We start from the raw sequence: 12,500 nt of genomic DNA on the forward strand, positions 1-12,500 counted from the left end.
TCTCCATTATTCAGCAGGAAACGTTTAAAATATGAAGAATTCTAAACAAAAATCTTAGCAAATATGTTTAATTATTAGCTTGTTGCATCACACCCTGAAGCCTCTTCTCTGATTGGCTGTCAGGACTAAACGCTCCAGCCACTTTATTAAAGTCAGTTTCCTACATCTCAAATAAATCATCAAATTTTTGCTCAGTAAAAAGTACCGATTTCTTAAAGAGGCATTTTTCAGAAAGATGACACGACCACATTTTATTCCAAATGCAACGTCGACTGCTTTTCTCGCTCTTTGTTGATTTTCTTTCCCCGATTCTCCTCAAATCTGTTCACTTCTCTAACTCCGGCTGTGGTGATATATATATCGCCGACTAAGGAATATATATTTTGTCCGGTATGAAACATTTATTTTCGTGGGGGGCAATTTAGTCCAGGCTTCAGCTGACAGGAGAGAAAACTCAATCGGGGGACGGCGAGGGGACGTCAGGAAAACAGAGTGTGTGTGGAGGTCGTTTGATTTGAGTGTGTGTCGTCGTGTGTCCTGTGCTGAGTGTGTGTGTGTGCTGAGTGTGTGTTTGTGTGTGTGTGTGTGTGTGAGTGAGTGGCTGCAGTCATCTTGTGGCGCTGCGGCAGATGACCGGCGTGATTGTCTTGTTTTTTGGGCGTCGGAAGTGAGAGTAATGTGTTTACCGGAGAGAGACGGAGACTGTGTGTGTCTGTGTGTGTGTGTGTGTGCGTGTATAGTTGTCCACCCATTTTGTATCTATTTAGAATAAACAGTATACTTTAAAAACACCCTCCAGTGAGAGGTGTGTTTTATTGCGGGTCACTCAGGTCTCACCATAGGACGGAATCCGGATGATGGTGAACAGGATCTCGTTCTCCGGCGTGTCCTGGTCCAGGACGCTGATGGACGAGTTGGTGATGACCACGCCAGAGTTTTCCTCCACGTGGATGCTGCTGACCGACACCACCGGCTCTCTGCTCTCTTTGCTCTGCTGCAGGAAGACAAGCAAACAGCGAGACGGTTGTTTGTCTCCACCAGCCAGTGAAGCTCGAGTCTACGTACGTTTGTTTTCCACATTCAAATGAGGTCACTTTCACCTTTGATCAAATCTAATCAGTTAATCCGTGAGTCTGGAGGCTAATTGATGGTCGATGTTAGAAAACGACCTCTGTCTGCACTGTGCAATCATTTTGTCCGTATTTGACTGCTCGTCCTCTGAAAGATTAAAGATGCAGACGAGACAGACGAATGGAGCAGTACCATTGGAAGTCGGGGGGGGGGAGAGACAACCATCCACCATAATACACTACAGGAATCTGTATGACCGGACCACCGCCATTTACAACACGGCTGCTTTTGCCTCTTTTACAACCTCCTCCTCCGTCGCCATATTTGTTGATGTCAGAAACTCTCAAATCTGAAATGGACGTATCTCATTTCGTACGTAAATGAGACTTGAGGGAACATTTGTGCCAAATTTGAAAGGATTCTCTCGAGTTGTTCCCTTAGGTGTATGGTTCCTAAGCTCAAAGTGACCTTGACCTTTGACCTTTAACCACCAACATCTGATCAATTCATCTTTGAGTCCAAGTGAACACAAGTACCAAATTTGAACAAATTACCCTCCAGGTTTTCTTGAGATATCGTGTTCACAACAATCGGACAAACGATGGAAAAACTCCGGCCTATAGGTGTCGCTGGCGTGGAGGAAACTGTACTGTGTGCATACAGCTCATGTGTACACACACACACACACACACACTCTCTCTCTCTCTCTCTCTCTCTCTCTCTCTCTCTCTCTCTCTCTCTCTCTCTCTCTCTCTCTCTCTCTCTCTACACATCATCTCTCTCATCTCCTCTACTCATCTCATCTCACTCACACACACACACACATCACTCACTCACTCACTCACTCACTCACTCACTCACTCACTCACTCACTCACTCACTCACTCACACACACACACACACACACACACACACACACACACACACACACACACACACACACACACACTTAACAGCTCGCTGACAGCCTCATCAATTCAACTCAAGACCTAAGTGATGGATTGTGATGGCGAGAGATGAAAAATAAAAACAGACTGAGGACGGAGCTGCTCTCGATTCCTCGCCGATGAAGTCACGTACAAATCAAGGTTGGTGCTTTCGAGCGGCTTTCGTTCGTTGAGACCTGGTTGAGACCTGGTTGAGACCTGATTGAGACCTGGTTGAGACCTGATTGAGACCTGGTTGAGACCTGGTTGAGACCTGGTTGAGACCTGGTTGAGACCTCCATCTTCACTTCACTGACGGAGCGAGCAGTTGTCGGCCTCACTGAAGTTAAACGTCTTAAATTAAACAGGTCTAATTGACTCAGTTTTCATCTTGAGTCCCCCCCCCCCCCTCAGCTCCTTCTCTTCTTCGTCACTCCTCCTCAGACCTGCCGTCCTCGTCCTGCACCATCAGCCGCCAGCGGACGTTTCTGTCTCCATCTTCACCAGCTCCTCTGTTTCTTACCTCCGCTCGTCTGAGCTTCTCTAAGCCACTAAAACACCTGTTTGCCTCTTCGCTCATTTTGCTCTTTCCAAACCAATCAGAGTCGGATCATCTGCTTTTCCGTCTGGGTTTTTACATTTGTTATTGCTTCCTGTTGTTTATGCCGTTCTGCTCCCTGCTCGTCCAATCGTCTGCCTTTAAGCTGGTTTTCAGTTTTTACAGATAACGCCTCTGACTCATCCTGTGTCTGTGTTTGACTCCCCTGGCAGCACTGCGCTGTTCAGTGTGTTTAACCAATAACCAAGTTAAACTCTCATAGTCGAGGTTTCTGCGGCTTTTCCAACAAGTTCAATTCAAGGCTTTTCCATATTTAATGAAATTTAAGATTTAAATGTCAAGTGCGACAGATGCGAAGAAATGTCCCAGAATTACTGACGCTTTGTAATAACTGAAGATAAAGTGAAGGAGCTGAGGAAAGAAAAATCCCTGGAAACGTCCCATTATCTCTCAGACTTCAAACAGTGGGTTTCTATAGACGGTTTAATCCACAGCCTTAATGACTTTTTAAGGCCTAAAATTCCGATTATTGAATTTTAGACTTTGTAAGAATACTTTAATTGAGCTCTCAGAAATCACAATCACTCACAATGATCACGTTGCATTTATTACTAATTTAGTAATAACCCCGTAAGGGTGTATTGTCTTTTTACTGCTCACTTTTACTGACTATTAAATATATATATATATCTGAGCCAAGACGCCATCTTCCTTTCACCGTTTACAGTTTGTTTTATCAAGGGAATCAAACGTTTCTCCTCATAAAACACCAACAGTGACACTTCTTGTGTTTCAGGTCGAGACGTCCACATGTAGACTCTGTTTCCAGAGGTTGGACGTGACCCTGCGCTCTCCACAAACCTGGATGTCGATCTCCACGTTGACGGCCTCGGTCTGGCTGTTGCCGTCGCTGATGTAGAAGCTGAAGACGTCCTGCTCGGCCTGGGCCTTGCGCTTCCCGTCCTGGATGTAGAAGATGTGGTCGGACGTCAGGTCCTCCACAGAGAAAGGTGCATCGGGCGTGACGACCCGCGAGCCGCCGACTGAGCCTCCTGGCGAACGAGAGGGAAGAGAGAAAAGGTTTTTTGTTTTAAAGGTTGAACTTGTTTTTCCTCAGTCACTCCGTTACTTTACTAAACTACTTCAGCTGCTTTTATTGTGAAACTCCCAGTCATCCACACACACAGTTTGCACACAGCAGCGTTTAGCCTCTCAGGTGCTCACTTATCAGACCATCGCTTATAGCATCCGACGGCTGGAATGACAGCAGAGCTCGTCCCTCACCGGCGTTTTGTATTTCTCTTCAGTCAGAACTGTGTGTCAGTCTGGATGCCAGGTACCTGCACCCGGAGACTTTTCAGTTCCCAGTCCCTCCACTCGGGGCCGTTCTGTCTTCACCGGGCTCTCGGGACGTTCGATGAATAAACCAAAATCATCCCTGAAATCTCTGAACTCTGAGACAAAGCTTGAGCGTCACGTCTCGTCAGAGAAGATGGATGAGTCCACGGTGAGTTGAGACAGGGCTCCGCGGGGAGTTGCTGTGTGTGTTTCAGTCACCGCAGTAAATCAAATCACATCTCCATCATCTGACTGAGACTCAGGGACCTTCACAGAATCATGATCAGGGCAGGGCGGGGGGGGGGAGGAATCACCTGCAGCCACCAGAGACTTCCAGGAACATTTTGGCAGCATCGTTCTGTTTCTGCAGTTTTTCTCCTGCTGACAGCTTCATCTCTCACTAATGAAAGTTATGAAAGTTTGTATAAACAGGAAATTGGTTGTTCAGGGACACGAGTCGAGCAGATAAGGAGCAGACTGTTAATCCAAGAATTCGGTTCAAGCAGTTCATGGTGAACAATATCTATAATAACTCAATTTCACACTTGAAATTGTCCGTGTAGCTGTGTTAGATGAATATAAAAACCTTAAAAAACTTTGATTCAAACATATTCAGAGAGTGTTAATAATGGGTTTTTGATGAGGACTGTAACCAAACTGAGTAAAACCAACAATAAATGTAAAGGGTTCATCCTCTGGGGAACAGGAATGTGTTCAGTGACCGTTCCACTTTTTTATTTCTTGTTTTTAGCTAAACTTTCCTGAGAGTAATTTTCTCAAAGACTTCTATAAACCATTTTATAAACAGTTTAAGATTCAAGCCCAAAGATCGAGAGCATTTCAGTGTCAACTCACTTTAACATTTTTGTGTCAAAGATCAAGAACAAACTCTCAACTTGAGTTTTTTCTAGATCAAAACATTAAAACCATTAAATTAATCAATATTTCAAACAAAGCTGCAGAAAATCACCAAACTGAGTTGATATGTGAAGCGACAGCAGACGAGCAGCCTCAGTAGAACTGATTAGTTTCTGCCGTATTACATGCAACGCGGATTTATCTGCAGATGTAATGGAGGCAGATATTTGTGATGTCTGCTGCTGCAGATAAGCAGCTGGCACCGGTCCTGTCTGTGCACGTCCCTGCTGACTGTCCTTGATGAGGGAGCGGGACGCTCGTTGGTATTCAGCACAGTCGGGGTGGGGTGTGCCAGGTCTGCTGCCGTCACCCCATCGGGCACGGGGGGAGGGGGGGGGGGGGTGACGCCCTCAATGTTTACACTGGACAACATGCACAGGCCGTGTGTCCATGTGCACGAGCAGAATAACATTCACACCTACGCAGACAGGCAGTATTTATATGCAAAAATGGTGTCTATAAAAACATCATGCATTTACATTTGTATGGGCAGCGCACACACACACACACACACACACACACACACACACACACACACACACACACACACACACACACACACACACACACACACACACGTTCTCTAATATCATGAATTTTTATTGCCGGTGCCGACGCGCTTAAAGAGGCCCAGACACATTATGGTGCAGAGTTACATCATAAAATCATAGAGAGAAGTTAGCGGTGACGGTCAGTCAGTCCGTTCAAGTGTCTCTGACTTCAGTGCAGGTTCGCACACGAGCCCTGGAGTTAAATACTGATCCCTACGTGATCGCAGCTGTGTCGTAATCTCTGCGATGTTTTGCATTTGTATCGTCACGTTTGCGTTCGCGTTGTTTGATCTTTTATTCAATCATATTACTTTTATTCATACAGGGTGAAACTTTGAGCCCTTTACCCTGGTAAACTTTATTTCTGTTATTGTAACACACACACACACAACTCTGCTCATAGGCCCCGCCCTCAGTAATACTGATTGGTTAACATGCATGCAGCTCATAAATGTCAATCAAGTAACTTTGATCCATTCTATAAAGATATAAACAGTCAGATGTTCCATTCTTCTGGACATATCTCTTTGCCGTATACGTCTACATCCCGGCCGGGAGCGGCTCCTTTTACAACTCGTCTCACCTTTTCACATTTTCCCAAAACATTTCCTCCCGGGCGCAGAGTGAAGCTCGGCGGCGCCCGAGCGAGCGTGCAGCACAAAATTGGTTCTTCAACAATTGCTCCATCTGTAGCGGCGGCTATCTGGCAGTGCTAATCTGCAACATAATCATGCTGTGACAGATGGCGCCGGCGCTGCAGGGAATTCAACCGGCAACGTGCGTGCAGCGAGTGTGACATAAATAGAAATGTGGAAATTATTCCGGGTAACGGAGCTGGAGCAATATACATGAATAAACACGCATCGGAACATGTGCAGCTTGTTTAGTTCATGTGGCGCTCGGCCCCCCCTGAGGGACTCCTGCCTCTTTTATTTTGAAATGACTCAGCCTGTGTGTCGTCCCCCCCCCCCCCTATGTGCCACAGGTAGTTCTCACCGATGTTGGTGTTTTCGATGAAGCCGTATTTGGGAGGACTGACGAGCCAAACCAGCAGGTCCTTCCTGGGCGTGTCCAGGTCCGACACGATGATGTGATTGGTGGACAGCTGCACACGCCCCCCTTCCTGGACCTGGAGGTGGAGGTTGAAGAAAGATAACAAGAAGATTAGAGAATCTACAAAACTGACAGAAGCAGTTGTGCATCATTTGCTTTAGTATTTGTTAGTTCAGTGTTTTCTCTCATTGCACATTTACAATAATGCCCCCCCCCCCAGGCTGCCACTGCATCTCTCCAGATGTTTAAATGGATCCTTTTCTTTGTCCTCATCTCTCTCTCTCCTTCTGTGTGTTTGTTTCTCTCTCCCACAGATTGTGTTGGCCTCCTGTGTGTTGTGTGTTGTTCTTTCCAGGTCTCCATCGTCATGTCGTTCAGGTCCAATCTGCTCGGCGGCACCTACAAGCTCCTCGTCATCCTCCCTGATCACATCGTTTGATTGATTGTCTATCGTAAAAATCTATTTTATTTATTATATATTCTGTACACATGACATCTACTGCATGTCTGTCTCTCCTGGAAGAGAGACACCATCTTCAGGAGGTGTCCTATATCTTGTTTGTTGTCTTTTCCACTGAAAGAGCTCCACCTCCAAGTGGAGGACCTAAGGACAGATGTTGCTGTTTGTTGTGCAGATTCTAAAAGTCCCTTGAGACATGATGTTGTGATGTTGGGCGTTACGTATGTCACAATACATTCTTTAGTGTGCTCCCTAAATTATCATCATATTATAATATTTCACTTAACTTCTGACTGACTAAAGTTTTTTTGTGTTTGTTGTCTTCGAATTTTAAAACTTTTTCCATCCAGTAATTAAAGAATCAGTGAAATAACTTTGAATCCAAACCCCAGGAGTGAGTCTGAAGGACCAATAAAGCAGGTAAATCATTTCATCTGCCAAGAGGTTTGTTCTCGTTCAGCAGCTTCTACCTTAATTATGCTTTTTTTTTTTTTGATTTCCCCAAACAAATCAAGCTGTTATCAGCAGGAACCACGGGTGAAAAAACTGTATTTTTGAAAATGTCCTTGCTCTGAAAAATAATATATCTTCCCCCCCTTTTCCTTACCGAGCGGATACTTCTCCAAAAATACTGAGCAAAGGAAAATCCTCCTCTTAATTACCGAGATATTGACTAACGAGGTTTGTCCGTCACTAACGAAGGCGTCTGACCGCGGAGGAGGGGAGAGCATGGATGACGAGTTTGGAGTATCAGAGTATTTTACTGCATTATACACTGAACACTGTGTTTTTCACTTTGAATATTTAAGTTAAGTATATTTCAAACTGCTAATAGTCCATGTGTAACTTCCACTTTGCCTGAACAATAAAAAGTTTCTTGTCCCGAAGCCTCGTTTTGTGTTTTTCTCAAGAAATAAAATATTGGTTTTGGCACCAGAAGTTTATTCTAAATTGATTTGTCCCCTGGTGAAGGAAAAAAAAAAAACACAAACTACACCCGAACCTAAATGTGACAGTGTGCAGGGGGATGTCTGCTTTAAGGACCTTGTTAAAAACCAGCAGAGTAACAGAGGGGAAATAAACGTGTGTAGTTAAAGTGTTTTATCTACTGCACTGTTCAATGAGGTGTATTGTTTTACATCGGGGATTATTTTTAGAAATAGCCTAATATCCCAGGGTAGTGATCATGTGTGTGTGTACGCTGTATGTAGAGAGTGTGTGTTTGCCTTGATGCCGCTGCGGACCGTCACCACCGGCGGCTGCCTGGGCGTGGAGGTGATGGTGATGGTGCACATCTGGTTGTCGAGGCGATTGTTGTCTCCGTCGTAAACAACAAAGTGGAAGATGTCAGTCACCGGCTGGCTGCCCGTCTCTAATGACGTGATGTACCTGGAGGTGGAGAAGTTCAGTGAAACAATCTCTCAATCTTTTCAGCGTCTGTTTTTGTTTTAAAAAAAAAAACGATAATTCTCCTTTAATGAAAACATAAATATCTGTTCACGCATTGACGGAAGACTTAGCCCGGCTTTGCTTTAGTCCTCCCACAACGAGACGGCTGCTAATCTCTGCAAAGCACTAATAAAACTGAAATCCATATCGCCATAATCTCCTCTAATCCCATTTTGAATCTCACAAAACAATTTCTGTCGCTTTTGTTTGTAGGAGCCGGCGCCACACGGAGGCTGAACTGACGGAGGCGGTTGGAAGACGAGCCCCCGGAGACCGTCCCCGTGCTGGAGCTAATCAGGGGACTGCGTTATGGAAATGAAGCAGTTAGCACTTGAGTATTTTTCATTTCATCTCGGCGCCTCTCAGTGGGGGCCTCGCCGCCTCGCGCAGGTAGAATCAGAGTGACGCTAATTGACATCGCTCGTGCCACCAGGACGAGTCATGGAACGTGACAAACGATTCCTGATAATCGTTCTTGCTGGGTTTTTTCCGGAAAACGTTAACGACTCGTCTGGCGTCTGTGCTTCCTCCTCTGCCAGGATGCTGAGGGAACAGAGCCATTCACCATCTCGTCCTGAATTTTTAATAAAACATCTCCTTCCTGTGAGAAGTGTTGTTGGACTGAGGGAAAACACAATGTGCTGCAGAGGAGGAGGAAATGATCCCAGTCCTTCAGCGAAATTGATCACGACGGCGGCGGCGGCGGCGGCGTTAACGGCCCTCGAAGCTCCTCGATCTCTCACCAAGTGGAATCAACAGCAGATTCCTCCTCCATGAGAGCCTCTTTATTAAAGGCTCAATAATCCTGTCAGCGCCTCCGCCAGCCGCCCTGCAGACATCTCTTGACTCTTCATGTGTTACCTTCTACTCTCCTCTATGGATTCATAATATTACACTGAATAAACTCATTGTGCCTGCAGGGCCCAAATAAAGCCACTCCGTTCTTTTCCTCTTAGCGTTACACGGCTTCTAATGGCGTCACGAGGGAGCTGTTAAACCGAACGCTTTGAACATTTTTTTATTGACGGACTAAAAAGGTGCTAATTCGCCCTCTCCTCTCTGCCATGAACCTTTATTGCTCAGACAATGATGGCTTCTGGAAACAACTGAGGGTTTTTTGAAAGTCATTTTTGGTCGATAGCTGCACTGTTTTATGCTGATATTCGCTTTTTTATCAGCCTCCGAAGTCGCATTTGAACCATCAGGGGAAAGTAAAACCCTGCACTGGAACCGGGATTATGTACTTTGGGGTAATTTTTATTGCAACATTTTACAGACTGGGTCGAAAACGTCACGTCACAGTGGCCGGTCGTTTAGTTTCTCTCCAGCATCTTAGGCCTCGTGCCGTCGCTCGTACCTGATCCTGTGCTGGTTGACGTCCTCCATGGTGAAGGAGGAGTACTCCCTCAGCTCCTGGTGCTCCTGCTGGGACTGGCTCCTGGTCACGATGCCGTACATCGGCACCGACACCAGCTGAATCCGAATCTCGTCATCGGGGGACGAGAGATCCTACGAGAGACAAAGCAGGAGGGTTCACTCCAGTGTGAATATAACCGAAAACTTCCCTTTCATAACTTATTATACAAAATTCTGTTCGAATATGACTTCTGATGTATCCATGTCACATTTAACCAAATGTTATTGTAGAAGTTCTGACGTTTTTTATGCAATAGTTAAAAACATATATGCGTTTGATCATAAAACAACAAAACTTCAATTAAAGATAAATAATAAAATATGTAATCGGCTGATTTACTGCCACCACAGAGGCAAATCAACTCAAATCTTTCTCCCATGGGATTATAGTCATCGTTATTTTGGGGTTCAGGGGCTGAGAAGTTTCGGAGCCCCTGTGTTAGACGACATTCATGCATCAGCAAAACTTACTTCACCGTACGAGTTTAAAAGTCTCATCTCGACTCGATGTTGAAAATGTCTTTTAACGATATCTTTGCTAAACTCACGGTGTAAGCCAGGTGTGAGCGTCTGACCACGGTGCTGCTCTTCTCGCCCACTTCCAGCGACAGCGTGGCCACGGGGTCGCGCTGCGGCCCGTCGCCCGCGGCGCCCAGCACCTCCACCTGCACCACCGTGGTCGCCATGGAGATGCCGTCGCTGACCGAGAAGGTGAGGGCGTCGTCCTGAGAGGAGAGGCCGGCGTGTCGGTAGAGCAGGACGTTGCGGGTGACGTCGCTGAAGGTGAAGATGTCGCCTGGAGGGATGGAGAGGATCTGAATGAAGCTGTGTGTGTTTGTGTGTGTGTTAATGTGTGCGTGTGTGTGTTTGTGTGTTTTATCTATTTATCACTGATGTGTAGTGTAACTTCTGCAGGGTTTCTTCTAAAATAGTTCACGCAAAAAAAGAAATATAACATCAACAAACTAACAAGCAGCAATATTTCCATTTCATGATAACATGTGTGTGTAATGTGTGAGTGTGTCTATGTGTGTGTGTGTGTGTGTATCTCACCGTTGCTCATGCCAGTGTGTGTGTTGCCTTCAGTCCTAATCAGCTCTCCGTGGACGGGAGCTTCCACCAGCTCGAACTCCAGCTCGTCTGGGGCTGTGTCAGCATCACTTACCGCCAGCTGCTGACCACCTACACACACACAGACACACACACAGACACACACACAGGCACACACACAGACACACACACACAGACACACACACAGGCACACACACACACAGTGGTGTGAAGAAAGATGGAGCAGAAGGAGAATGAAATTATCTGCCTGTCACTTTTTCTCTGGTATTACTTATCATCACAGACGCAGGAGCTCATTATCTCACACAGACCAGTGTGTGTGTGTCTGTGTGTGTCAGTGTGTGTGTGTCTGTGTGTGTGTGTCTTACCGATGGCAGCCTGTCCTCCCAGGCTGACCTCCAGCAGCGGGTCCAGGACCTGAAACACTGGCGGCTGCTGATGGTTTGACAGCAGCAGGACGGCGAAGTCCAGCTCTGGAGTGGTGTGCTCTCCGTCTGACACTGAGACGCACAATAACACACAAAGAGACACACAAAAGAGGAGAAGACAAGAGAACACACACACACACACACACACAGATTAATTGGATATGAAAAGTTGCTCAAACCAACACATCTGATGGTTATCACCTCCCCGGCTCCTTTTTTCTGAGAACTATTAATTAGAGGAAGTAAAAAACAATAACAGCAGTAACAGGATGTGATTACTGATGATAACAGCGGCTGTAATTTAACAAATCTGCAGGAATCAAGACACAGAATCAATTAACCAAACAGCCCAAACTCTTTATTAGCAGTTCAGGTGGAAACTCCGCTCGTTAACCGTTGAGATTAACGGCTTTAACGGCTTTAACGGCTCCACCTGTCACTTTACATTCACACACGATCCGAAACAGGGGAATAAATAAAAAAGGAAAGTACAACAAGCCAATTATCAGGTTGAGATGTGAAAGGAGTGAAGTAGATTGAGAGCGACGGAGCGAAGAGAAGCTGATTTTTTATCACAGAGAGATTGTGACTTTACTTTCCTGACGGGTAATTACCTCCATAAAGAAGGAGGTTATGTTTTCACCTTCATTCAGAGGAGGAGGAGGAACTCAAACATCTTACTAAAGTAAAAGTAACAAGGAAGTAAAAGTACCAGACTAACTTTTCTACTTGAGTAAAAGTAGGTGCTTGTATTAAATATATTTGAAGTATTACAAGTAAAAGTACTGCATCAACGCTGCCTGTGTTTAATAAAATAATAATACAAACTGTCATATTAATAAAGAACGCTGCAGATGCTGCTGCTGGAAACACTTTTAATACAGTTTATATATTATATTGATAATATATTTAATATATATACCATATATATTAAATTTTAGACTAATTAAACACCCTATTAAACCAATGACCAACAAAAGGACAGGGGTGGAAACATAACCTCCTCGGTGGAGTTAATCAACTTGTTGCTGACTTAATTAAAAGTCAATATTTAAACTAGTCATTCTAATCAAGGAGCTCACAGATGTTTTTATATAAGAAGCGTTTAAATTTGTCCCTGATCTGCGTCATAACCAGAGTTATTCATTAATGATTAAATCTCTTTTGTCTCTTTTGTTTTTCAAATAACTGATAAATCACTTTAAAAAATGCCAATCACACTTTTCCCAAGGTTACATCTTTATGAATTTGTTTTGTCCA

At 44.9% G+C, this 12,500-nt stretch overlaps 1 protein-coding gene across 1 annotated transcript in view; it reads right to left on the bottom strand.

Moving 5' to 3' along the window:
- fras1 (Fraser extracellular matrix complex subunit 1) overlaps positions 1–12,500 on the bottom strand; it is a 180,688-nt gene that overhangs the window by 16,623 nt on the left and 151,565 nt on the right. The window contains 8 exon segments of the mRNA XM_034595438.1: positions 830–994; positions 3,418–3,608; positions 6,360–6,492; positions 8,103–8,265; positions 9,683–9,834; positions 10,290–10,537; positions 10,795–10,923; positions 11,181–11,312. Of these exon segments, the coding sequence (XP_034451329.1) occupies positions 830–994; positions 3,418–3,608; positions 6,360–6,492; positions 8,103–8,265; positions 9,683–9,834; positions 10,290–10,537; positions 10,795–10,923; positions 11,181–11,312 (1,313 nt within the window).

This window comes from Hippoglossus hippoglossus, chromosome 9 (assembly GCF_009819705.1).
Source record: "Hippoglossus hippoglossus isolate fHipHip1 chromosome 9, fHipHip1.pri, whole genome shotgun sequence".
Classification (NCBI taxonomy): domain Eukaryota; kingdom Metazoa; phylum Chordata; class Actinopteri; order Pleuronectiformes; family Pleuronectidae; genus Hippoglossus; species Hippoglossus hippoglossus.